At 46.3% G+C, this 27961-nt stretch overlaps 3 protein-coding genes across 7 annotated transcripts; 1 reads left to right on the top strand and 2 right to left on the bottom strand.

The window, feature by feature from the left end:
• The first annotated feature begins 93 nt into the window (after window positions 1-93).
• Window positions 94-5962, top strand: prepl (prolyl endopeptidase like). Its single transcript, XM_049735760.2, has 15 exons — window positions 94-291; window positions 389-508; window positions 588-654; window positions 1024-1171; window positions 1252-1313; window positions 1382-1508; window positions 1596-1812; window positions 1912-2103; window positions 2179-2382; window positions 3317-3486; window positions 3547-3763; window positions 3870-4019; window positions 4329-4455; window positions 5137-5219; window positions 5677-5962. The coding sequence occupies exons 1-15, from the start codon at window positions 136-138 to the stop codon at window positions 5767-5769; spliced, it is 2133 nt and encodes a 710-aa protein (XP_049591717.1). The 5' UTR covers window positions 94-135; the 3' UTR covers window positions 5770-5962.
• slc3a1 (solute carrier family 3 member 1) lies at window positions 5793-10247 on the bottom strand. The gene is made up of 10 exons (XM_049735761.2): window positions 9712-10247; window positions 9457-9636; window positions 9243-9388; window positions 8998-9123; window positions 8578-8697; window positions 7610-7734; window positions 7336-7537; window positions 7090-7272; window positions 6764-6868; window positions 5793-6287 (listed from the first exon to the last, which is right to left on the bottom strand). Exons 1-10 carry the CDS (start codon window positions 10082-10084, stop codon window positions 5856-5858), a joined length of 1992 nt encoding a protein of 663 aa, XP_049591718.1. The 5' UTR covers window positions 10085-10247; the 3' UTR covers window positions 5793-5855.
• Window positions 10248-11206: 959 nt separating this feature from the next.
• Window positions 11207-19236, bottom strand: ppm1ba (protein phosphatase, Mg2+/Mn2+ dependent, 1Ba). Of its 5 annotated transcripts, XM_049735765.1 has the most exons (7): window positions 18848-19236; window positions 15746-16674; window positions 15543-15660; window positions 14873-14987; window positions 14321-14378; window positions 13602-13618; window positions 11207-13049 (listed from the first exon to the last, which is right to left on the bottom strand). In XM_049735765.1, coding segments are annotated over exons 2-7 (1209 nt in total). In that variant the 5' UTR covers window positions 16646-16674; window positions 18848-19236; the 3' UTR covers window positions 11207-13048. The 5 variants fall into 5 exon arrangements, with proteins under 5 accessions (XP_049591722.1, XP_049591721.1, XP_049591720.1 ...); XM_049735764.1 differs by having other exon boundaries at window positions 11207-13618; XM_049735763.1 differs by lacking the exon at window positions 13602-13618.
• Window positions 19237-27961: the final 8725 nt, after the last annotated feature.

Raw genomic sequence — 27961 nt, 5'->3', positions numbered from 1 at the left:
AGCTTTCGGAGCAGTCGACCTCGATTTCAATATAGAAACAAGCAGGCCAGCAATTCTGGTTTCGATTAGTATTGTCTGGGAGTTTCCCTACTACGTCATCTCCAGCCGGCTTTGTTTCAGGAAGCATGTCTGTCGATGAGTTTCTTGCAGGACAGAACGGCGGATAAATTGCAAAATAGTGCAATGGCTCTTCCTGCTGCACAACGTTTAGCTGCACGTTTTGGGACATTGCGCTCACATTTTCTGAATGTTTGTGTCACGAGGCGTGCCCGTTGTCGTTACTATACAAAAGTAAGTGTGGCCCAAAAGTGATGCTGCGTTTAATGATCACTTGGAAGCTGGAACAAGACCAGTTTTGTTCTATTTTAAAGTTGTTTTCTGTTTTCAGGAAAGATCACTGGACCATCACTGTCGTGATCTCGAGCGCTACAGGGACTTGAAGGTGTGTTTCAAGAGACACCTGAAGGCAACTTACAGAAAGTTCTCAAACATACCTGACCACTCAGCGGTAATCACTGTACCTCACCTGAATGTCTTCCTAGAAAGTTCAACATATCTCCAATGGCATGTGATCTGTCTTGACACAGGTGTACGGTCGTCACCATGTTTATTTTATGGAAGGAAACGCCATCTACAGAATGGAAAAGAAAAAAGGTATAACATTGACAATTGCAGCCAGTTTATGCACACGATTTTTGGGGATCAAAAGTATCTTCTTTTGTCTATATTTTATGTATTGTAATCTTTTGTCAAGATTTAGAAAGACTCAAGTTTGTATTTTTGTTAATCATTTGGCAATGGTTGTGTATTTTTTTTCTATACCTGTGCTTATGTTTTAGCATTATTGTCAGATGACGCAAGGCATGTTTTGACTTTTGAGGCTCCAATTAGTAAATCCCCGATATGATTCCTGAAGTGATATCATGACAACGCTGTTAACTGTGACTATTTCGCTCACTGATGTGAAATTCAATTCATAGAATTTCATCTCTATTGCTAATAAAATCAGCATTTTGTTCTCAGGCGAGTCGGAACCAGAGCGAGTTCTAGACCTGGGATGCATCTGTGCGGGTGAGGAGGCACAAGCGTGGACTATGCAAAGAATACGACTTTCCCCTCACGAGAAGCATCTTGCCGCCACTGTGAAGAAGCAGGATACAGAAATAACAAGGTCATTACCGGAAAGGAGAATACTGACGCATTTGTCTGTTGTTCGAACGAATCCATGACGTCGCGTGACATCTAATCCAGGTGTGTGGTTGTGAACCTTGACCAAAGAAACATACTCACACTGGACGACGTCTCCAGCTTTGGTAACCACTTCGAACCGTTTTGATAACGATGGCAACACAAGTATAATGTGATGTTTGTATCTTGTAAGAATGGGCCACAGATGAGGTGTTGTTTTACACCATCCAGGAAGGTCTGAAGTGCCAAAGTGTATATCGCATGGACCTGACAACAAATTCCAGCAAAATACGCTCTGTGTACGAGGAATCGCAGCCGGAGTGAGTATAAAGACTCCAGCAATTTTGACATTAAGGCTGTTGGTTGTCTTGAGGTTAATGAATATCCTTTTTTTTCCCCTACCTCAGTGTTTTTGTAGAGGTGTCCCTCTCTAGAGACGGCCACATGCTGAACATCACCTGCAGCAGCAGGAGCAGCTCTGAGGTGTCGTTCGTGGATGTCTCCAACCCCCATCTGGAGCCCATCTTGGTTCAGGGGCGCCAGCCAGAGTTGCTGTACCACGTGGAACACTGGAGGCGCAACTTGATCATACTCGCCAACACGGGGCCTGGACAGGAATATCAGGTACCCAATTGATGAAAATGTGGATGATTTGAAGCTTGTGCCTCTGATGTGCGATAAAAGTATGTAATTTCTCATGATAGTTTTTATTCCTAAAAAAAGGTGGTGAAGGCCTCCCTCTCTGAGCCCTCCATGATGTCATGGGAGGCCATATTCACCCCGTGCCCCGGCACTGTGCTCAAAGACATGGACGTGGTCGGGGACCACTGCATACTGGTTGCCGTAACGACGAGTAATGAGCTTGAGCTGATCGTCGTCCCGCTTTCCCGACCGAGGGAAGCTTACACCCTGCAGGTAAAAAAAAAAAAAAAAAAAAAAAGTGGGGAATATTGGTGACCATAATCCATATGATGACTTGCACACGTGAAGCTGCCGTCCTGGGCGTGCGCCGTCGACACCGAGCGTCCGGGCCTTGCAGAGCAACGCAGCACACTGCAGTTCCTGATCTCCTCTCCGGTCAGCCCCCCAATGTCCTACCGTCTTCACCACGAGGGAGGTTTCCTTTTATCCAACATGGGAGACAGGCCCTCTCGGGAAAATTTTATCACTGCGCGATTGAAGGCCCGCAGCCAGGTACGGATAATTGAAGTCACAAGCTCACTGTTAAAAAAAAGTTAAGTTTTAATGCTCTACTGCAAAAATTCTATAAAGGTTCAGTTACAAACGCATTAAGTACACTTTGAGTTGTTTCTAATATTTTGATTACATTAACATTTCAGTATGCCGTATTAATTTTTTTTTTTTTTTTTGTAGTAGCACTTTTATTTGAATTCTATTGTATATTACAGTCAAACCTCGGTTTTCGACCACAATCAGTTCCAGAAGGCGGTTCGAGAAGTGAATCGTTTGAATTCCTAATCTATTTTCCCATTCCAAATAATGGAAAAAAATATAATCCGTTCCAAGACTAAAAAAACCGCCTTTTTGAAGCATTTTTTCATTTGTGCATTTCTGTCCGATTGCGCAACTGCAGCGCACCACCGATCGTGCAACTGCACCGCGCTGGTCGCATTATTGTGACAGAGCCGTCGCTGAAATTTAGAAAATATTTATAAAGTCCTGATGTACTTTCCAAAATTTTTGTGGACCTCAGTGCGCAGGGAGCTTAATTTGGTCCGATTGCACAACTGCAGCGTGCCGGGCGCTCACTGTCGCATTGCCTTAAGAGCGTCTTTGTGTTTTAGGATGGCTTTACTGCTCCCACTTGCTTTCTTTGGAGGCATGATTAGGGGTTAATACAATCCTTAAAGTAACGAAAATACAATAACAACGAACGGAGTCAGTCGGCATCCGGGTCGCGCGGTCAGGTTTTCTCGGGTCCTCTCGGGTCCTCTTGGCTCATCTCGCGAAGTTTGACCTCCGAAATTTTGTTCGACAACCGAAGCAAAAAATCTCAAATTTTTCGTTCGAATTCTGATTTGTTCGTGAACCGGGACGTTCGAAAACTGAGGTTTGACTGTACTTGGTATTTTTTGTATTATTGTTTTTAAAATTGCCTCCACGGTAGGACGGCACCTTGGTGCCTGTTACACTTTTTCACGCCGGGGCATGTACAAAAGACATGCCTCTGCTGGCGCACGTCTACGGGGCTTACGGCCGGGACGTCGACATGCAATTCTGCCCGGAGAAAAGGTTTCTGCTGGAGCAGGGCTGGGCTCTGGCCTACTGCCATATAAGGTAACATCCACCAGCGTCACCAGTAGTAGAAACGTTCATATGGACAGACGTGTGACGCAGAGGCGGAGGAGAGCGCGGGCTGGCGTGGCAGAGGCAAGCTCGCGTCCAGGGGAAGCACAGAGGAGTGGAGGACCTTCAGGCCTGCCTCCATCACCTTTTCTCCTCGGGGGTCTCAAGCCCTTCAAGGAGCGCACTCACCGCGCGCAGCGCCGGGGCCGTGCCAGTGGGGGCGCTGTGTAACACACAGCCAAACATGATGCGGGCGGTCGTGCTGCAGGTACGCAGACTCGAGATAGTCGCGCTGGACGGCGGTAGTGGACTCCACACGTCACAGCAATCTTGAATGACTCTTCCATCTGGTACCATTTCCCACCATTTGACAGAGTCCTTTCCTGGATGTGCTGGGAACAATGGAGGACCCCAAACTGCCTCTCACGATGGAGGACAGGGAGGAGTGGGGAGACCCCCTGGGAAACCCCCAACATAGGCTCGCCATTGCCTCCTATTGCCCAGTTCACAACATCACTCCTCAGGTGGAGAAGCGCTGATGGGTTTTATCTTTTATTTTTTTCCTGGACTACAATCTGTTCATAAGGAGCAAAACAGAGATGATGAATTTACTTGTCGAGTAGAGTTGCTAATCCAGCGTCAACGAGTTTCCACAGTCTGTGGCACTTGATTAGCGTTCACATCTCCTGCCTCTAATTGGTTGTTATTTTTCAGGCAAAAAATCCGATTAGAGCTACAAAATGGGACCAGAGAGAGTTGACTGTGTTAAGAGACCCACTTTATGATACAGTTTGTGTTTTAAAGCAGGTCCTCCTTTCCCAACTCTCTTTTAGTGCTACCCGTCCATGCTGCTGACGGCTCACGCCGACGACAACAGGGCACCTTTGGCCGGTGTCCTCAAGTACACCAAAAAGCTCAAGGAAGCGGTGCAAAGTCACTTGAGAGTGGCAGCCATATTAGGTACATTCACACACAGAGATGCAACGCTAATGTGGTTATTGAGCCATTGTGTACTTTGAATAGGGAGTTGTGCTCCTGTCAGAAACGGTCACGGTTTCGTTCAGCGCCTGTCAGCCGTCTGTCACGTGAGGAATTGAAGTTCACCAGCGTCGTAAAGTCAGGTCACCTTGCAGTCCAGTTTGGGTGTGTGTGCTCGCTAATTGAGCTCATCTCCCTGCAGACGGGCTCTTTCCCCCTCTCGCTTCTAATCGGACCTCATCGCATCGCCCAGCTTCACTTGTTCATACGCCCACAGCGGTGCGAGGCAGGGTGGGTGGGGGTTGGGTTGTCTGCGTACGTTCGCATAATCTCAGCTCTCCGGAGTCTATTTGATAAAGTGCTGATGGCGCGGAGGGCGGGCGGCGGAGGCCCATTAGCATGGTAAAGAGATAGTGTATCAGAGTGGGAGATTAGACGCCACAGACTGGGAGCTGTCAAGGTCAAGACCGCGCTTGTGAAACAGGCGCAACCGCCGAGATGGCGAGGTGGGGGTCAGGGCACCGGAGGGAAAGATCATCTGAATGCAAAGCGGATGGATGAGCACAGCAGAGAGTGAGAGTTGGATAGAAGCTGAGATGGACAAGCAGGGAGGAGAAACTTGTTAACATTGTTTTTCCCTCCTTCCCCTTTACTTTCTTCCAGACCCTGAACCAAATCTAGTCATGAATATTCAACCTGGAGCCAATCACATGGGACCAGTTGACTGGGACTCCATGCTGGAGGAGGTAAAAACCAAATCAAGTGGGACAATAGAGGGATGGGCGTCTAACACCCGCCGTATTCTAAGGTGCCGGGTACTTGTGGAGGCTGCCAATACCAGCCAACAACACTGAAGGCATGCATACATATCTAGATACGTATATATACTATATAATACTGTAGAAATTTGACACATTGGCAAAATCATCATCTGCGACTTGGCTTTTGTTTGTCCTTGTGTTAAATGACACATCCATACACAATCTAAGCACTTTACAAAACGTACCCAAAACATTTTAGCTGGTTTGCCACCTAGAGCAGTCAAACCAACAACCTTCCTGCCCACTAGGACTCACTTCATTTTATTTTCCTTCTTGTTTTTATTTGAGTGTCCCCACCACTTAGACTTTCATACCTGCTTAGGTTTTCACTGATCTCCAAAAAGGACTAAATGTGACAAACTGTCTTTCCTACCTGACCCAGGAAGCCCTCCAGATTGCATTTCTCTACAAGGAGTTGGGCATGGAACCTCCTCATCCTCCACGCAGGAGGAAGAGAACAAACTTGTGTGGATGACAGCAGAAGACAAGACAAGAGGCCATGTGAAAGCAGGGTTGCTTTCTTATTGCGTCATGCGCATGTAATGAGAAACAATATGCACGTTAGCATGTGTAGAGAATGTCCAAGGCGCTTAAATAACAAGCCTTCTCCGAGATGTAACACTGGCTCGGGTGGTTGGCATTAAAGCGAGCGTGCGACGAAAACTCAATGGTCAAACCCTCTCCCGCTTCGGTAGCGATCGCCGACTTGCTGACCGCCTTTCCGTCGTTGGACCGGTCGGTGCTCATCAGAATTCGCATCTGCTCAGGCAGCCCCGCCACCGCCGACAGGTCAGTGACGGCCGAGCTGCGGCCCACGTTGAGCACCAAGAGGAAGGCGCGCTCCATCCCGTCCAGCTCTCGCAGGTAGGCCAAGACATTGCGGTCAGCGTGGACGTGGCAGAACCAGCCCCGTTGGAGGGGCAGCTCCGACTGACGAAGCTCGCTCAGACGGTGGTACTGAAACAGCACCGAGTCTTCGTCTCGCCGCTGGACCTGGACGGCGACGTGCGGCATGGTCGAATCAATGTCCATCCATCCATCATATTTATGGATATTTATGTATTTCTGAACCGCTTAGTCCCCACAGGGGTCGCGGGCATGCTGGAGCCTATCCCAGCCGTCATCGGGCAGTAGGCGGGGGACACCCTGAACTGGTTGCCAGCCAATCGCAGGGCACACAGAGACAGACAACCAATCGCACTCACACTCACACCTAGGGACAATTTGGAGTCTTCAATCGGCCTACCAAGCATGTTTTTGGAATGTGGGAGGTAACCGGAGTGCCCGGAGAAAACCCACGCGGGCCCGGGGAGAACATGCAAACTCCACACAGGGAGGGCCGGAGGTGGAATCGAACCCGCACCCTCCTAACTGTGAGGCGGACGTGCTACCCAGTGCGCCACCGAGCCGCCCTTCAAATCAATGTGCGGTTGAAATTAAAAAAAAGATTTTGGAGGGGCGCTGCGTACCTCCACGTTGACGTTGCTGTAATTGGGGTGCACAGGCAACCACGTCACATTACTCTTGTCGCTGAAGCCCGCATTGGCGGCACCGCTCCACTGCATCGGAGAACGCTGAGGAAACAAAACAAACTTGAAGGGACAATAACCTCCTGAGGTCATACAAAAATTATCAAGTGTGAATATTTGGAGATACCTTAATTTGAGACTGTCCAACGTATTGCTACAGTAAAACGATTTATTTTATTTTACCTTAAAAGCATTTATTTTCTTCGCCACCATTTCAAACGTGTTGGTAATGTACTGTAAAAAAAATACAATGAAATGTGTTTTACCGCACTACGTCCGCTCGCCGGATCATTAATCGCACTCTCAGTCGTGTTGATGCTCTCCATGCCGATCTCCTCGCCGTAATAGGTGGTCGGCGTACCAGGAAGCGTCAGCAGGAGCATGTTGATGACCCGTGTGTATTGACGACCCGCCCTCGAGGCCACACGAGGCGTGTTGTGGTTCCCGACCTGATCCGAGGACAATGGACAGTGAGTGCGGAACTATAGTAGTAATGCGGCGATGCAACTCACCATCCAGTTGGGCCAGCGTCCGATGGGCATGTTGGCCATCCAGAGATGCACCAGATATCTGGCCCACAGGCCACTGGCATTGAGAGGCAAGTCCAGAAAGTACAAGTTGAAGGGCAGGTCGCTCTCTTTCACCAGAGATGTCCCATAGTACATCATGGTCTTTTCCACCTCTGGCTTATCATACGACTCGCTCACCATTAACCTAAAGCGCAGACACGACTCAAAATGGAACAGTTGCATTTCCAGTTGAACAGCAATATGGTGGGAACTGTACCTGTATCTGCCCGGTTCCCGGCTGAAGACGTCCATGTGAGCCCTCCACTCCCTCAGCAGATCATGCAGGCCAAGCTGCGTGGTGGTGAAATCGTGGTGAAGGTCCCGCTCGGAAGTCACGGACTCCTGGAATGAAATGGAGCATACTGTCGGCTACTATGGTGTGTTGCGGAGGGAAGGACAGTTGACTTTGCGGTGAGAGGTGCATGCTGGTCACCAGTCAATCGCAGAACACTCTTACAAAATGTAGTTTTCATGAGGTAACAGTCTGTTTTGGGGGTTTTTCCCCCCACCTAAAACCTCAAAATCCTACGAGGTAAAGAGCTACACATCGAACCTTGGTAATGTTCCTTCTTTCCGCTTTGGTTCACAACAATTAGGTATTTCTGTTACTTATTTAGAGACTTTATTATTATATTTAGTTTTACTTACGGTGTAATTACACAAATACGTATAATAAAATTCAGGGAAAGGCAGCAGGTAGTCATAAAGATAAAGGTCTTAAAGTCGTGTTGAGATTTTAGCAGGGACAATTTGTAATGTTTTATGTTTGTTTGATGAAGGTCTAGTATCGGATCACAATAAATGCGCAAGTGCATGTGCGTGTGTCTTTGCCAAAAAAATAAATCATTAAGGAAACTTGTTTAGGTTCTGCTGAAACCACAACTAGAACGCTGTAGCTTAATTTGGCTCAGACTAAAGCAGCCTGCTATAAAGTGTGATGATAACAGATAATAGCCCGCCTCTGATTGGCTGGAAGACACACACACACACACACACACACACACACACATACTGCCTGTTGTGTTACACGCCACTGAAGTGCAGCTTAGCTCCAAATTTTCGTGATGTGAGTGAAATCCAGCAGTAGATAATAATGAAGTTTAATGTGTAGAATAACAACATTCCCCAAAAACTGATTTGTTAGCCGAGAGCCAATCTTCTCACTCAGATGGTGTTGAAACTCACAGGTGGCTTGTCGGGGTCCACCTGGGGCTCGTCCCTCAAATGCGCGGCCTCAAGCAGGTGCTTCACCGCATCCATCCGGAAGCCGTCCACGCCCTTGTCCAGCCAGAATTGGATGATATCCTGTAATTAAAAAAATGCAAAGAGGGACAATCTTCACTTGCACTTTGAGCTGCATGAAAGCAGTTAAAAGCCTACAAACTCAAGTTAATGTGTAATATCAAGTGGATGTGTCAGCAGTTGACAAAGGCCGTAAAGTGGTTTTGCCAGGAGAGACCTGGTGGTTTTTGACAATTCATGATGCCAAAAGTTGCTGAAAGTCACGGCAAAAAAAATGTCTTTACAATATTTTCAAAAGTCCCTCATAATCAAAACGGGGGTCCCCCTCATACACATTCACGAGAGATTCACACGCCATCTTACAAGCATCTCCTGTCGGACAAGAGGGTTTCTGAAGTTCAGGTCAGGTTGTTCCTTGAGGAACTGGTGCAGGTAACACTGCCCTCGAACAGCATCATACGTCCACGATGAGTTCCCAAAGACGCTCACCTGCCAGAAGTGGAGCAGGAACATTTAAAGGGACAACAAAAAAATTTGTGATAATGTCCAACCAATTGCGAACCATGGGTGACTGATGTTTGTAATGGGCCGACTTGACTTCAGCCTACCCAGTTGTTGGGTTTCGGTCCTGTCGCATTGCAGTCAGCCCACACGTAGTAGTCGTGGTAGTGTGGATCTCTGGCACGACTCAGGTTGAACCAGCGATGCTTGTCACTGGTGTGATTGGGAATAAAGTCCACGATGAGCTTCAAACCTGGGGGAAGCAAACACGGTCACATTCCGCCAAGTGGTCCACCGCCAAGAACTGCTTGAGGGCTTCACCTAATTTGTGCATCTCAGCCAAAAGCTCATCAAAGTCCTGCATAGTCCCGAAAAGCGGGTCGACAGCCCGGAAATCTTCCACGTCGTAGCCCAAGTCCTTCATGGGAGAGCGGTAGAAGGTACTGACCCAAACCGACTTGATGTTCAAGTACTCGAAATGGGCCAACTTCTCCCGAATGCCTGCCGAGGACGAACATGCCAACGAGACATCAACATCCACACGTCCATCTCAGAATGAAATTGATGGGGACTCACCTTTGAGGTCTCCCACTCCATCCCCGTCGGAGTCCCTAAAGGAGCGGGTGTATACCTGGTAGATGGGGGAGACTTGCCACCAGCTGAGGCAGCGGGGCGACAGCACCACCACGCTGATGGTGAGGGCCACCAGCGTCAGCGTGCAAGCCACTATCAGCCAGAACAGGACCTCTCGCGGGACTCGGTAGCGGGCCTGCGACGAGTAAAGCAGCAGCACCTCCTTGGGCATGCCGGCGTACGGCTTGATTTGCGTGTATTCCTCATCAGGGGGGTCCGCTGCCAACTTGCCTTCTGGCTCCACGGCGATGATGTCCTCCACGGGCTTGCTACCTTCCACGTCCTGGAAGGCCGGATTGCGCTTTGACAGCTCCATGCTCGTCGCTAAACTTGGTTTAGGTGCTCCGTCTTTTATCAGTGTGGAGATCGGTCGGCATGCTTTCCTTTGGTTTTATCTCTCCCACACACATGCGCAGAAAGTCCAACCTGAGGAATGTCAGGGCAATAGTTAGAGATTAGCTTGGTCAATCCCTGCAGAAAAAACTCATGGGAGGTTTTGGGCTTTTACGAATCCAAACTGAGCACTGATATAAAATTATTTTATGGAAGCCTATTGCTGCCACAACAGGGATAAAAGTTCACGCTACAGCACGTGTCAATAAGACTATTTGATACAGAGCTCTTGATACATGGGATACAATACGCAAACATTTTCAAGTGGAATGGTTCAATTTGGTTAATTCAGTAGGATTACAAAACCTAACTATTCAAATTGATTAAATCCAAATTAAAACATATAACAACCATCAAACCTGCTGTGCATCTCTCATGAAAGACGATTCGATACGCGGTTCAATTATGATTCACGGATGAAACTGTATTTAACCCCAATGTGATAAGATTCACATTCTAACAAGTTAAGGTAAATCATTAGAAATTTAAAATTATTCTGGACTTTTTTATTCTGCTGTGGCAGCTCTGTATTTTTGTAATTTCTAACAGCACAAGAAATTGAGTAAAATTGAGTAATTAATTGTATAAGATCAATGTTGCTCAAGGCAGCTTGGTTCCATTTACCTGTCTCGTGCTTGCCTACTTGACGTGGCGCCAACTGCGTGGAATGGTCTGTGATGTCTGTGCACAGCAAACAAGCAGCATACACAATTCTTGGTAATAAACTGTCCTACTGGGTTTCAAATTACTTTTTTTTTTATATTCACAGTCTAAATTATTATAGGAGCATTGACAAAGGAAAATTTAGGTCCAACAGCCCCCCCCCCCCCCAAAAAAAGGCAAAGGGCTCTTTCAAAGGGTTTAAACAAAATGTTTTATTGATGTTTTCGGTCAAAAGTACAGGAGGATGCACTGGAACTTGTAAACTTAACTTCTGTGTTCAGACTAAACAAACAAATGGTAACTATGGGCCATCATGTCCAAGATGACAGCAATGCAAGTGCATTTTGGTACATTGCAACAAACAAAGCGGTGGCTGCGCCACTAGGTTTGAAATTCTTTTTATTAACGTATCCGGTCACAACGTATGGTACACTCGGACTCGGATGAGCCAGCGTTGGATTGGCGTTGCGCAACCCAGACCCGCTGCTACTTATAAACCTTTCTTTTAGCATAAAGCGTCCAGATGTCAAATGTGGGGGGGTTGGTGGTCACATCTCTTGCTGATGAAAACCTTGTAATATTTAAACAAGCATGCATCTTTTGACCACCAGTCATCTCAGGATAATTGAAAGTGATGACGAGTGACTTTGAAAACAATAACATATCCCGAGATTCACGTCAACAACACAAATTTGGCGCTGAAAAGAAAGCAACCTGTACAGTACATATTGTGCTTCATTTGCTTTTGTATTGGCATCATCGCCGCCGAAAACAAAAACTCTTCTGAGGACGAGAACATTTATTTTCACATTGCTCATAAATAACTCTTAGATAGGAAACAAAAACCAGTGCATTGTTAGGTGGGATTTTTTTGTTTTGTTTTTCGTAACTGTCCGTTGAAAAGCATGCGTCTCCAAATTTTGTGAGTTGTCTTCAACAAAGGTGAAAGCGAAAAAGACCACAAAAGTTTTAAATGCATGTTTTTCTTTGGACGACGGCATTACAGCATCTGAGCTCATTTCTGGGAATGTGTCAAGTACTCAAACGTAAAAAGTATTACTCGTTACAAGCAAGTTCTCTAAACGCAGTCTTGGTTCCTAGTAAAACTGTTCAATGTCATGAGGTATATGCACCAGAACTTTAATAATAAAAAAAAAACTCTTCAGTTTAAAAAAGCATCCAGGCTTGAACTGGAACTTCGCATTCAACTAATCAACAGCTTCCAATCAACTGTTTTCAACCTGTCATGTGACCTGCGTCGCAGGACAATTAAAACAGGCTTTTAGGAAGTCAACTCATGTTCAACTAATTGTTTATTGATTTTACAAATCACAAAATGGAAGTGGCAGCACAAGTGGGATCCAGTGTGTGTCAAAAAGGTGAGACTGGATCTCCCTTTTCGACAGACAAACACACGCGCACACACAGACACACTCTTTGGAACATTATGGTTTTGGAACACTGAGCACGGTCTTGTGCGTTTGTGTTCTACCACACAACTACTGCAGCACGACGTATGCGCAAAGACAGATCACACTCCCGGACAGGTCAGATTCGGCCACAAGACTGGGTTTGAAGAAAAAGCAACTGAAAATATAAATATCTCTGTATATTATTCAGATATAAATTATTCTGGACTGTTTTTCTACATATGGCAACAAAGCGCGTTGGGTCCAATGACGATCAACCAAGTGGCGAGTTGAGGAAGCACGTGCAAAAAAAAAAAAAAAAAAAGGATTCGGCAGCATTTCAAACACACCTGCCCAATTGGGACTGCAGGGGAGGCTTTGAGGTGTTCAGGTGTGGCAGTCTTTGGACATCGCGGCCGAACAACAACAAAATTATTAAGTGGCTTTGAGGCAAAACGACGTTGAGTGTTTCAAGCAAGTGGAGAGCATCAGACGAGTCGGGAAAACTCGGAAGCTTTGGAAATGGTTGAGCAACATGTGAGCTTCTCTCGTCTTTTATGGTCCTTGAGAAATGGGGGAAGGGAAGAGCGAGACAGTTACGCAGCACAAAACAAGTGTGCTTACTTTTTGCCTCCATCCTAATCTTCCCAATTTCAACCACGAGTGAATTCTCAGTGGAGGAAAATGTAAAGAAATAGAAGATGGAGAAGAAAAATGAAAGTTTCAATCCTGGATCTTTTTTAGTAAGACTGTCTGTTTTAAGTCCTCCAGGCAGATCAGGAACTTCTACCAGTGACACTCCAAGTTGGCACCGCTCTGAAGGGAGGACAGCCATCCCGCCAAGAGAGAAGGAGGAGGATGACAGGACGGGACAGGACGGGATGGGGTCACATTATGGACAGAGGGAGGAAAAGAGAAAGTGGTTATAATGTAAAGACGCTTCCAGTGAGCACCCTGAACACAATATAAAAGTGAAAACAAGCGGGACACAATTTCTATTCTCTCTGGTCTGCACAAGAACTTGAAGGACTCTTGTTGACAGGAAGTGACGGACAGCAACTACTGCTGCTGTTGCGTGCGGTTGAAGAAGAGCCTGCCATAAGGGCGGGGCGGGGGGGGGGGGGGGGGTGGTACAGTGCATGCATGTTTGACATAAGGGCGGAGGGGGCAGTCCATTGTCGGCATACAAGACGCGCCTCCGCATGCTAGCGTCGAGTGGACGCGGAGGGGAGGTGGACAGAAAAGGTGGGCCGGCCCTTCGACATGCCAGCCAGACTACGTGAGGTCATATGCGTAGAGGTGAGAGCAAGTGGTGGGAAAAGAGGAAGTCGAGGGCCAGGGGGTGCGATTATTTAGGTCATCACTTACCAAATGAAACAGGAGGGCTGCGTTAATCAGAGAGTGAAGACAGTTAGACACGCGTTTTCCATCCTGCTATGGCTGCACGTGCACGGCAACGTCAAGCGCCAATTTGCATTTTATTTTTCCGTGGATGTAATCCACAAGTCAATCAACCGGGATGGGTCAGCCTAGACCAACTTCAAATACTTCTATCAATTTATTTATTTATTTAGTTTTGTGTGCTGCCACTGCACACTGTTGACATTTGTGAAGCTACGGACACCCAACTCGGCCATCTGCGCACGTGGCTCGTTTCATGTCTTCCACATTTGAAATGGATTGACAGAAGTATTATATTGGTTAAGGAGAAACAAACAAAACTTGTCAGAAGGGAAAAATTGTGGACCATAACATTTAGAAGTCCTTAAGTTTAATGTGGCAAGGGGAAGAGGGTGCAAATTCAGTATTTTGACCTGGTTAGGGGTCATAAGAGTGACACGTTGCCTGCAAGTATACACCCGGGAACTTAGTCCAATACGGCAACGTGCTCAAAGCCTGAGTATCAAAGAAAAGGTCTACTGAAACAATGACATTACAATCATGGAGACGCTGAACAAACTGCTTCAAGCGACAACAGGACACTTGCAAAAACACACTCGGGAACACAGCGCCGCCCTCCGCAGCAATCATTTGGACTTGTCAAATGATGAAGACACAAAGTCGTGGATAGCACGGCGGATACTGACCCCTTCTTCTTCTCTGTACGGATTTAGACTGTTGTAGACCGCTTCGATAACACTTTGTCTGCAAGAAGAACGGTGCAATTAATTCAAACGACGAGAGCCAAAAGAGAAATGTGTCACATTTTGAGTATGATAGTTAACAACTCCATAGAAACATCAAGGGAAGAAACTTTTAAGTTAGGCTTTTCTCAGGCTGCTTGGAAACGTCATTAAGATGTTAAAGGCACCAACAACTTAATTGACTAAGATGGCGTCCCAAAGTGTCTAACCATTGTTATGGAGAATGTCAGTTAATAATAGATTACTTGCTCCATCATTTAAAGGCAACGACCCCCCCTCCCCCCAAACATTTCTAAAATAAAATTTAAAAATCCCACCTTAACTACTGAAGAATAACAGAATAATTTCAACTGTCTGTTTAAAGAAGACTTAACTCTTTGTAACCAAGCAATTCAAAATTCACACTTTTCGCATGCTATGTCTCCTTTAAGTGTTGGCATGTTGAGGTTTGCCCAAAGAGAAAAGACCTTCTGGTGGCGGCAAGGGGGCTCTTACTTGCTGGCCAGGCCTCCCCCTGGCGGCAGAGCCGGCATGCCGCCGTCAGCCGACAGGTTCCGCATCACCGTCGCCAGGTCGGGAAAGCCCTCATCAGCCGGCCCCGACAGCATCGCTGAAAATAACGTGGAGAAAAGACACACACGTCAGTTGACTGTGGTGGCAAGTTGGCAATAAAATGTTCCGCCAAAACATTCCTCTCCCTTTTTCTTTTTTGGGGTCTACCAGCAGGAAACTGCCCAATAAGCCAAAACATTTACATTAGCAAGCAATGCTAAAATACTTCATTCCGCTCCGAGACACCGATAAATCTATTCAGTGAACATCTATCTGGATGATTTGACCATAATGTCAAACAGCTGGAGAGTCCTCGTTGCCGTGGAAAAGAGCAAACGAGCAACTTAAATAGGCTTTATGGCCCTCGAGAGGGATGAGAGACGGATGAGGCCGACGGGGGAGAGCAGAGAAGACGCTGCATGTCTGAGCGAGGGAAACGAGAAAACCATGTCGGAGGGTCGCGAGGGGGAAGATAGATGTTTGCTGAAATGCAAAGGGAGGTCACTGGATTGAATGAGGTTTAACTCGGTTGGAGGCAGTTAGACAACAGAGGTGCAAAGACTGAAGAAGAAAAAAAAAAAAAAAAAGGCGGGGGGTATTGAGTCAAGCTTACCTTCCACACGGGACTCCAGGTAGTGGTTGAGCTCGGCATCTCTGCTCACGGCTTCCGCCGACACTTTGGGAGTGTTGGGCAAACACACCAAGACGACGCTCATGTTATCCCGGCTCCCCTAAGGCAGACAGCGGGAAAGAGTAAACGGGTGAGAGCGCAGTCGGTGCCTTCGTGCCAAGATCTGACCCCGCCTCCACGCAAACCTTGTGCAGACAGGTGTCCACCACTTCATTGCAAACTCTCTCCAGGTCGTCGGACACCTCCAGGCGGGATTTGACAAACTCACACAGCTCCTCGTTGGACATGACGTCCCAGATTCCGTCGCAGGCCAGAATGACAAACTGATCCTGCTCGGGTGTCCGAAGAATCTCGACAACCTCCGGCTCGGGGCTGACCAGCTGCTCGGTGGGGCCCCGGCCGACCACGCATTTGTAGTCATAGTCCCCCAAGGCCCGGGAGACGGCCAGCGACCCATTCACCCTCTGGATCATGACAGATCCGCCGGCGTTCTGGATACGCTCCCGCTCGCGCGGGTTGCACGGCTTGTGGTCGTGCGTGGAGAAGCACACTTGGGAATTGCGGTACAAGACGGCTCGTGAATCGCCGCAGTTCATGAAAAAGAAATGCTCGGGTGACAGGAGCACACCCACGGCCGTAGAGCCGCTCCGGTCCATGCCGTTGCGCAGGTCCGAGAAGCTGCGCATGTGCTCGTCGATCCTCAGGAAGCCTGCCCGGATGCCTGCCTTCACTGCCTCCACCGAACGGGGGAACTCGGCCGGAGGGGCGTCGGAGGCGCTCTCCGAGGTGCCCGTCGAGGCGTCCGTCGAGCTCTGCTGCCCCACCACCCCGAAACTGCCGCTGATTATGTGTTCCAGGAGGTGCTTGGAGCAGTAGTTGGCCACCCTGGAGCCCGCGTGGCCGTCGTAGACGGCAAAAAAGGACCAGTCGCTCAGTCCGGGCACGGCCAGTCCCAGCGCGGCAGTGTGGGCGTCTTCCATCTCCACTCGCCAGCCCTGCATGGAGCTCAGCCCGTAGCGGATGTCGTTGCCTTCGCCGTGGGCATTGTGCTTCTCCGTTTTGGGCTTGTCCAGGAAGGCACCCATGACTCTGCTCTGCGGAGAACCGCGGCTGCCTGCAGGAGAGGACACGCAAGACAGTGAAACAACCTGAACATGAAACTCAAATTTAACCACGTATGCTACTTAAACGAAATCGGCATTCGTTTTTTAAAAAAAGCTCAACTGTACTGACGACTTGCGGGTTTTTGTTCTTCCTCAACTTGGATAGACATTTCAAAGTAGCGCTAACGGCTTTAAAAGCACCGCTCCCGGATTCAGATTGCTTTAGCGACACATTTTGTTTTGCTTTTTAGCAGTTATTTTAACAACACCAAAGATATAACAGAACACAGCCACGGCGCTAATTACTCTTCATGAGCAGAAACAGATGAGTCACTTTGGTTTACGCTCAAGCTTAAGAGCTTCCCTGGCACCGTTGGTTGCCAGAAATAATCAGTACCAAGCATTGGATTTCTCGTTCCTCCATTCATTGCGTACCTGCATTAGCTGAATGAACGTCATCGGGTTGCCCAAAGCGAGGGAGACGCTTTGCTTTCTAACTGCGAGACCAGCAACTGTCCAAAAATAAAGCCATGGGAGCCGTCACTATTCCACCTCAGTCTCCACTTCCAATATCGACTGAAGAGTTACGTAAGAAGTGTCTCGGCAGTCCGAGCCCAACGTCTCCATAGAAACGCAGGTTGGAGTGGCAGCTGAGAGGGATTACCGTGATTTGTTTCAGGTGGTCGCAGCATGCCGACATGTCGGAGTTGACTCTCGGCTAATCTCGGACAACCGTGCCCTTGTAAGCGCTGCAAGGTGTCATGAAAGGCCCAGCTTTGATTGAAAGTCGGGTGAGCCAGATCAAGAAGGGTCGGTGGATTCAGACGAGCGGGGTCGTTTTAACGAGCTAAGTCAATTTAGCGGTTAGCTGCTGATGGGATGCGCGCCGGCCGGGATCAGCCTGCCAAGCACACGGGCGTTCACTTGCACCAGCTCAGATCTCACTCATGTTTGCCGCCATTAAAAGTACATTACATTAAAGTGCCGGCAAATTAGACTGGAGCCAGCTTTACATCTCTACTTCGGCACATGACAAATAATCAAATCGATGTATATATTGAATGCTTTTACAAGCACGGAGAGCTCGCCAGGGATGTCTTAAACCATCCTTCGTTGATGACTAATCAGAAGTTCCATCAGAAGCGGTCAATTTCCTGGAAGAGCAGCACTTTGAACGGACATTGTCAGTCTTCCGTTAGCTCAGCGCTGTCGGAAACGTCAAATGCGGCGAGACGGGAGTCTAGCTGGCCATAGGAAGGGAGCGGCAAATGTGTTGCCCTCTTTTGGACCGGGGTGAGTGGTTAGCGACTGGATACTTCCTGTTGAGATACCCTGTGCACCAGCCATGTTTGTGTATAGAATTGCTTTACCGTGCGTGAATAAAATTGGTGGCAACAAGAAAGCACTAAGCACAATTAATAAATTGCCTCAATGTACATATTTAAAAAAAAAATGGGTATAGATCACTAAGTCAAAAAAGTAAAGTAGTATTTGGCAGTTTAACAGGACAGGTGTGATGTCCAATATTAGCAGATTCTTTTTTTTTTTCATATCTGTGTATGACTTTCCCTAAACTTACGTGCCTTTTTTTTTTAAATCATTCGCATTTGGCAGGACTTTGTTAACACCACTTATTTGTGGTGTTTCAAAGACATTTCTTTTCACTCTACAAGGGCTTTGATAGATGATTACAATGGCCACCATTTCCAGTGGGAGCAGTAGTAGAGGTTAGCCAGTGTTGCTAAATTGTCTTGTTGTTAGCTATCAACAAGCCCCCTTTCCTACTCTTGCCTTTGCCGCTAATGACGTGAGCTTATAGAGACCACAGACGAAACCAAATGCAAATACATAAAAGGCCTTTTAAGACATGGCCACAGACTTTTACTACGGTTGCATGAATTTCATTTCAACGTGCCAACACTAACATGTATGAAAGAGACTGCCACTCATACACATAACTACTTTAACCACCCGATTTTTGGACAATTTTGTTAAGGGAGCGATTTCATAGGCGTAGCAATGGCTGTGGGCAAAGCTGTTATGATGTCAGGCTAATTAAGCCCTGGCTGAAACTGATACCAATTAAGACGTAGCTAACTTGACAGTTGTCAAATTGTACACAAAAATATTAACGAATGTTGCCTACAGTAAATGTCGGGGAGTTTTCCCCGTCCGTGTACTTACTGATAAAGATGTGGGGTGTCTTCGAGTCCTTGTTCGTGTGGCTTCGGCGACAGGTTGTGTTTAAGGAGCCGGGCTTGTTGTGATAGGCTTAGCGCTCTTGAAACATTAGCCTCTGTTGTCCATCGGCCGCTAGCCACCTAGCACATATTGAAAGCTATCCACTCGGTTCCCCTCTCCGCCCGTCTCCGCGTCGGCGTAGGGCTTTCAAAGTCATGTTTGAAAGGAGTGTCAGGTGAATGCAGACGAACTATCGGTTGACGAGAAACATAATTATTTGGACGCGACGTAAACTGTAAGCTAATGTTGGCTAAAGCTAAGTTAAATGTATGAAGCAGATGACGTTCTTTTTCAACGTCTCGAGGGGAGGCGTTGCCAGCTGCTTGCGCCGCGTCTCTGATTGCACAAGCACTGATTTGAGCTCGCGTTTTGATTGGCCTGTTGAGATGTCGCTCATTGGTCGTCTGATGTACATAGACACTGTAAACACTCCACAGCTGGCGTGTTCGGCCGGCTGTCCAATTCATTAGGTACACGTACACAAACTACTGTAGATCAGATAAAAAAACGCTTTAAAAAGATATATTATAATTTTAAGTGGTAAGTCGTTTATATAGCACTTTTTACACAATGGACCCACAGTGTTTCCATATAGCTATAGGACACAGACATAGGCCAATAGACAAAATACAGGAGCATAATATTTCTTTTTTAACAGCAAATAGGATATACAACAGGAATCAAACAGAATCAAGCAATATTGTTTATTTGTATATGCAGTGTACCTGTATATTTGTGTGTATACAGATAGACAGGCAGGGAGGCACCCTCAATGTAAAGTCCTTTATATAATTGTTGGAAATAATAAGATCCTTTTATTGGACCTCATTGCGCAGGTGTACCTAGTGTCGTGGGCAGTGCCTGTGTATAGCTAAATCGTGTTTCCCTAAATGCACATGTGTAAATGTTTCCTGCTGTTGCATTATTTAGATGACAGTATATTCCATTTTCTATTTCAGTCAGCCTGTAATACTTAGAAGATAAGTGAGATCCCTCATCTAAAGCCTTTGGAGCTATTCTTGGTCGACCGGGAAGGAAGGTATAAGTGGATCTCTCTGCGTGAGCGAGATGACTGACAGATAACAAGCGCACATAAAATAATGGTCCGCTCCAGCAATACAGTTACGCTCCCCACTCGCAGTCATAAACCTTCACTTATGTGATGCTCAGATCGTTGACTGACATCAGTGTATACGGCCATCATCGGAGCGGATCTTCCTGTTGGCGCCTGTGTGTCTTGTTTGCAACACTAAGTAGAGCGAGCATCAATAATAGAAAACGGTGGTTCACTATATATTATATAGCGTAAATCACAAATGTGCCAGACATTGATTTCACAAATCATAACACAAGAATTTCAAAATAATCAACCTTACACTGTCAAAAAAAATGATGTTACTGATTATCGTCCATCATCACCATTTGTTTTTGTGGCATCCAAATGTGTTTGTAACCTTTATGTTGTAGCGGTAACCAATCTGCTAGAATTGATCTAATCCTGCTATTGCATTTTTATAATATTTAAATACCGACTGCTCTACTCATTGTGTTGCTTTGCTATAATGAACTGCCGTGTGCAGAAGATGGCTGCAAAATGGCTGCCAGATCAATTTTCTTAATGATGTTTCTCTAAAACAATCGAGTGACTCAACAGAGAGTCAAGTGGGGCTTTGTTTATCATCCAGTCTGCCTGTGAGTGTGTGTGTGCGTGTGTGTGTGTGTGTGTGTGTGTGTGTGCGTGTGTGTGTGTGTGTGTGTGCGTGTGTGTGTGTGTGTGTGTGTGTGTGTGTGTGTGTGTGTGTGTGTGTGTGTGTGTGTGAGGAACACGCCATGGTGAGTCTTCACTTCCTCCAGGGCCTAATCACCGAGCAATCACGCCGCCTCACCTTGCCCTTTCGCTCTTCAAGTACAAGAGCTCTTGAGAAGCTGATTTCCTGCCTCCTCGGAAGGCTCGCCTTGCTTTTGTCCGCCGAGGAGACGGGTCAAAACAATAATTGTTAACAAATTGTGCCCGCAAACGTACCACGTTCATTTCATTTGCATGCCGTTTGTTTGCCTGTATGTATTGTTTTTTTGTTCTTGCTCTATTTAAGGACTCTTAACTAGTATTTTCCCGTGTGAGAGGGCAAATATTTTATGTCTTGCTTATTTGCTTGAAAACGAAAAAAAAAAACGAGGTAACATATACATATTAGGGCATGTTATGTGAAGGGGCCAAGCTCCTCCCCCTTAATGGGATTAGAATCATTAACCAACTGTTTACTGAATGCAAGAGGTCACCCCCCCTCTCTCTCTCTTTCTGTCTGTCTGTCTGTCTCTCGCTCTCTGATCCCTCATCAACGGGATGGCCTCAAAGTGCCTCAGGGGCGAACATGAATGAAGTGCAGCTGCTGTGTGGATTACTGCCTCCCTTTGCAGGCACGCCAATATTGTCTGTACAAGCGATGACCGACACCTGCACGTATTTACATGTTTGGCCTGTCCGGACCGACCCCGCATTAATGACCTACCGACTTTGTATTTGACTCCCATGATATAACCTCATATTTAAAGTACTGTTTTCTTGTCTGTAGTGATAACAAAACACCCTCAGCTTCTCTTAGCTACTTTGTCTTGTGGGTCAGTGCTTCGCCTTCCAAGATTTCACGCATCCTGGCAGAGTGTGCAGTGTCTTCAAGCCATTCTATCATAGGCAACCCCATACAGGTTCAAGTACATTACACTGCTGCTATCAAATACGCCGCCATAGAGAGGTCGCCCTGACTTGGTAAATAAACAGACCTGCTTTCGTGCACCCACTGGGCAGGGGTCACAGTGTGCCCGCTTGCTTAGAAAAGTGGGGCCACACTACCCCTTAGTGTTGAGAAACAGTACTGCAACTTGGCTTTTTTTTTTTTGAAGCAGGAGTGCAGTTTTACTGTGCCGTTTTTTGAAGCAAGGATGTGCTCAAAGGCCACATTTGATTTTAAAACAGACAGATGAACAAAGTAAAATATTTATGCAAAATATCAAAACTGTTGAAAATGGGAAATACACAATCAATTTATGAGAATAGAAATTTTAAAATTCAACTATTAAAAGGTCAATTAATTGCACAAGACTGTTGATTATTTTAATTTCAGTTAAGACTATCACTGTACCAAGTGGCTTTTAATGTGTTTATTTTGATTCAAAGTCGAAGAGCGACTCAAGCCATACTCTGCACAACCTCTTGTGACAAGAACAACCTGAATGGCAAGTCAGATGGCAATAAAGGGCATCGATTGGATGACTGCCCGGGCCCCGTAGGCCAAGGTGACCCGAGGAATACCGGTACAGTACAAGCAATCAGTCCCCGAACGATATCGGGGAGAGGAACGCTTCAGCCGGAAGAAATCATTTAACAAAGCAAGGACGATCTTCTCCCTGAGCGGGCATGGAGAAGGCCAGCGTGTCTTCCTCTTGCTCATGGTCTTGCTCTGTTCACTCACGCTTGAGCTGGTGGCGTTCGGTCAGTCATACTCGAGGGGAAAGAATGTTTGTTTTGCTTGCTAATGATGTGCTCCTAATGGAATGTTCAAGAGTGACATTCTTTTGCCTTATTAGTCCTTCAAAGTCCTGCTGGGGTCAAAGCTCGTCCATCGACCTATCACCTGGGCAACCAAACTTCCTTTCTGCTCACCTACCTACCGACCTACAGACCTTCTGACACAACTACAGTACTTGCCTATAACTACCGTCCAACCTTCTAATCTACCTACACAGCGACCTACCTGTGTGTGTGTGTGCAACTATGCGTGTGCTGTGGTGTGAACCCAGTACACTGTGATCTAACTGCAGCTGACAGGCAGGTTTGAGGCCTCTCTCTCTCGAGTCCATTGTGTGTGTGTGTGTGTGTGTGTGTGTGTGTGTGTGTGTGTGTGTGTGTGTGTGCGTGTGCGCGTGTGTGTGTGTGTGCATGTGTGTGCGTGCGTGTGTGTGTGTGTGTGTGTGCGTGTGTGTGTGTGTGTGTGTGTGTGCGTGCGTTTATGTGTGTGTCTAATTAGAAGCTCAGTGTGAAAGGCAGCAGGTCTCCCGTACACTATGCGCTTGTACGCATATGTCAAGCCAAACGAGCACTCAGTTGTGTTTTTTTTTTCCTCTCGACATACAACACGAGTCCAATACGCAGCCTTGTCACTTATTCATATTTCCAGGTTTGTGCTCACCCAAAACGATAGCCGTGTCTGGCCTGACGGAGACCCGCAGTCCTAAAGGAAGCAAGCGGGACAGAACGATACCAAACAAATCAATGATGTGATTTTAAATTTGGACTGGCAGTGAGAAAACACAACAAATGAGTCAATCCATAAACATACTTTTAATCTAAAATAACAAGGATCATTTTAAATAATGATCTAAAAACAAAAAGTGATGCCTCTATGTGTGTATGGTATGAACAAGTGTACACACTACTGGGAAAAAGAAGGGAGGGGTGGGGGGAATAGTAGGATGCCAGTTTCTTTACAGCATGTCTGACAGCCATCATATGATCCTGAGACAGCGTGACAGCTGTCTTCACACCCCCTCCTCTTTTACACGCCCACGCACACACACACACACACGCACACACGGAAAGAGCGAATGTTTGTAGCCACACACAGCAGGCCAGAGGATGAAGACGAGAGCGACGGACAGATTGGAGTAGCAGACATAGGTTAGGGACGGAGCGACTTGAGGCCAGACAGGAGACAGATACGCAGATGGACAAGACACCAAAGGGCTGGTGGATGTCAAAAAAGTCAGCTGACAATCAGGAGGATGGAGTCCAAAAGGAAGGCAGAGGAGTTTGTGGAACGCGAATTAAGCAAAGATGAACGGGCTCTCTTTCTGAAGTGGATCAAGGTCACAGTGGTCGTCAAAAAGTGTTAAACAAATAAACTTGATTGATGAATTGATTCATTGATTGACATAGCCAATTTTACATGGCAAAAAATGTAAAATGCAGGGGAAAACAGTTGGGGAAAATTTCCCAAGGCCCTAAGCATGTGGCGGTGGTGTTGTGGTTCAAGGAGTCAAACATTAAATTTTGTTTTCTGGAAAGTAAGAAAATCTCATTCTTGATTATGTTATCTTGGGGTTAGCATTATGAGGGAGTACTTCGACCAATGTTAAATTTGCTCAAAGTTCAAACCTTTGCCCTGACTTATCGCGATCAAGGTGCCAAAGACTTTGAGGGGCAAAAATTATCGAGGCGCCTTCATCGAAGCGCAATGACAGGCGGTGTCGTCTAATAAGACTGGACATTCCACGCCCTGGCGCGCTAGCTGGCATATGATAACTAACAACATGAGGTCTCACTTTATTGGCGTTAGCATGACGGCTAATCATCTGCACTCTCATTTGTTTGGGTTTGGCCGTTGTCATCTGTTCATTCTGTCGTGGCAGATGTGTCGAATGTTTGGGGAGTTTCTGAAGCGAAACACCCCCCCTACCCCCACCCACCCACACCTCTGCTTTGCACTGCGCTTGGAGAGGTTCAGGCTCACTGTAGGCCATTTTCCCAAAGCAGAGGTGATGTGTCCCCATGCACTAGCGTCAAGCTCACAGCCAGGACCGGAGCGCTGTCAAACACGCTAGCGCGCAACCTTTTTGAGGTGATGCTAACGCAGCAAGAGTGTGGGATTACTCCAACCAAAAACAAAAGGCGCGCCCGCCCCTCCTCTCCCCAAAATGCCAAAAGCTCCCCCGTTTCTCCTTAAAATGTGACATAGCTACACCGTGTGATCTTTTCACTTAGGATATGAGAAGTACTCTCCAAAGATGTTCTGCCATATTTCACCTTGCAGTCATTTTCTGTTTCACACCAGGCGCATCAGCTCATGCAGGGTCTGATTTCATTTTTAAACGAACATATGGGCCACATTATCTGAAAATAAGTTTTAAAAAAAGTAACAATGTGTGCATTTACGTAAATACAAACAAATAATAATTCATCATCATTATATCTGATTAAATCGACACACCGTAGAAGCCGTCCTGATGTGTTACAGCAGACCTCCCACACTGGAGACAGCGCTGAGTCGAGGCAGGGAGCTTTTGGAGCGTGAAAAGGTTGTCCATGCTAATACGCGGACGTGTGTGTTGCCCGATCCGCTGGACATTTCTTCATGACGCACCCCCTCTGTGAAAGAGTTCAAGATGAACGGAAGGAACGAGAGGAGGTGGATGACAAACAGGAGGAGACGACAGCGGGAGTAGCCGCTCGTTTGGACCTCCACGGCGCGGAAGGAGCGGGGGCGGCAGGCGGTGAGCTGGCCTACTACTTGACAAGCATCACGCTCAGTGTGTGTGTCAGCATCACAGTTATTAACCGTTATTCAATAGCGCCACCTAGAAAGTTCTATAAAACTCCAGTTTTTAGATACCGTAATTTTCAGACTATAAGTCGTGTTTTTTTCATAGTTTGGGTGGGGGGGCGACTTATACTGAGGAGCGACTTATATGTGAATTTTTTCAAAAATGTAAAAAAAAAAGTGAAACCGCAATAAATGAACCACGATGTTGCAAGGGATTACTGTAATTTGAATTTCAAGTGACGTCAGCAGCGCGGCGCGGCGTTGTGCGGTGGTTGTTTACAAAAAGGACAAAGATTGATCCGGGATGACGAAGATGACGTACTACCGGCATCATTAGCGGCTTTGTTTCTAAGTGACACGGAGGACAAAGAGCTTGAAGGATTTAAGAATTTGGAGTGACACAGAAGGTTTGAAAAACTATTATGGCTTTTACGCACGCCTGGTCCTAGTCTACGGAGCTCTCTTTCACCTCCGTGGATGGAAGTCGTGGGCCGGCGCTCGGCCGGGTGGCTGTCCAGGGACGGTGGATGGGGTTCGGTCATGGCTTTTACGCACGCCCGGTCCTATTCTATGGATCTCTCTTCGAGGAGGACTGCACCTGGAGCGTAAACACCTCTGAGCTGCTAAAAAAGGCCCAGCAGAGACTCTACTTCGAAAGGGTGCTCAGGAGGTACAGCATTACACAAAGACTGCTGGTGTCCTTCTATGGCTGCTCCATAGAGAGCACTCTAACGTACTGTATATGTGTTTGGTACACCAGCTGCACTGCAGCTCAGACGAAAAAGCTCCAAGGGGTCATCAACACAGCACAGAAGTTGGCTGCCCTCTCCCCACACTGGAAGACCTACACAGAACCCGCTGTCTCAAAAAAAACACAGAACATTCTGAAGGACACTTCCCACCCTGGCCACTCCCTTTTCGAACTGTTGCCATCAGGCAGATGCTACAGATCAATTAGATCAAGGACTAGCAGATTCGCCAAAAGTTTTTACCCTATGGCGGTAGTCACATTAAATGCCACTAATAAAAATGAATGATCATGTTTCTGTATGTTCTTCTGTGTGGTTTTTAGCTTGTATTTTTTAACTTTTTATTGTATTTATTTTATTTTTTTATCTTTGCACTGATTGGTAGGCACTTTTTTAAATTCCGTTGTACATGTGTGACAATGACAATAAAGATCTATTCTATTCTATTCTATTCTATTCTATTCTATTCTATTCTATTCTATTCTATTCTATTCTATTCTATTCTATTCTATTCCACCTCCATGGCTGGAAGTCCACGCCGCCACACGCCTGGAAGTTTGTTTTGTTAAATAAAGGGCCGTTTACCAAACCCACGTCTTTCCTTGTACTTTGTTAACGCTACAACAGGGGTGGGCAAACTTTTTGACTTGCGGGCCGAATTGGGTTCTAAATTTTGACCGGGGGGCCGAACCAGGAGCAGATGGATGTAGTGTTTGTGTGAAGTAATATAAACGACCTGTAAAAGTCATTGCATAAAAGGTTTTGGCCTTTAGTAGGTAGTAAAGCATGGATATTCAAAAAAAGTTTTTTGAAAACAAATGCATTTATTAACAGCATTAAAAAAAAAATCCCTAAAAATCTGCTATCAGTGATTCTCATAAAATACGACACTGTTATTATGAATAACAGTCTCCATCACTTCAGTGCCTGCAGGTCAGATTAATGAAACATGTTTATCTTATGAGATGACATCAAACGGCAAACATTCTGACCAAATATGTCATCTTGAAGAATCGGTGAAAGCATACATCCAAATAAAGTAATCAAAACGGCAACACGGTGAGGGGTATCTGAAAATCAGAGCAGAGTTTTAACTCACAAACACCTGGTAACAGAGGTGAGGAAACGGGAAACACTTCCTTAAAGTAAGCCTTAAGAACTTTACAGGTTAAGATTAGTCACAAACAGGTGGTGCATCAATGTCCTTGAGCATCCTGCATTGTTTGAAAATGATAATGGTCGCTAGTTTCAATCCCTGCTATTTGTACAGATCATATTCAAAATGCATTTTTTTACAACAAACTTGAAAGACTCCCCTTCATTTTCAGTGGGAACAGTGTTGTTGGTCTCCCTTTTTTTGCTAGTGTGTCATAGTCTGGAGTAAAATTTGTTGTGGCAATTCTTAGGAGAGATCCGAGGTGTTGGTCCGTTTACCTAGATCTGTGACGGGTTGACGTTGATGTTCATGTGGCTGAACGTCACGTCGCGTACGTCGAGCCAAATTGGCCACTCTTTTTAAACACTCGGCACTCAGTGTCCACCTTGCTTTTCCTTGGGCGACTCATTTTAATGGAAGGATTCCAGGGGAAGGTTTGTGGGTGGCTTTAGCGTAAAAATGTATCCGAAAGCTCGGCGCGCAAATTACAAGAATGCTGTCGTCACAGCCCACGCTCTAAAGAGTAGCGGCTACAATATAGTTATATAGTAGATCTGTGGAATAACGACGAGGCTGACGTCAGGGCGTACGCGCGGCGTTGTTGACAAAGGACGTGGAATTTGATCGATGGATTTAATGATTTAGAGTGCACAGATGGTTTGATAATATTATTGCTTATATAATAGTTATTTGATATATAATTCATATATATGGGCCTGTGGAATATTTTGAAGTGCAAGCGCCGTCAGCAGCGCGCACCCATTGTTGACAAAGGACGATCGATGGATTTAATGAATTGGAGTGACACAGATAGTTTTATAAACGTGATATTTAT

The sequence above is a fragment of the Syngnathus scovelli genome, chromosome 12 (genome assembly GCF_024217435.2).
Source record: "Syngnathus scovelli strain Florida chromosome 12, RoL_Ssco_1.2, whole genome shotgun sequence".
NCBI classification, from domain to species: Eukaryota; Metazoa; Chordata; class Actinopteri; order Syngnathiformes; family Syngnathidae; genus Syngnathus; species Syngnathus scovelli.
This window is presented reverse-complemented; position numbering and strand designations above follow the sequence as displayed.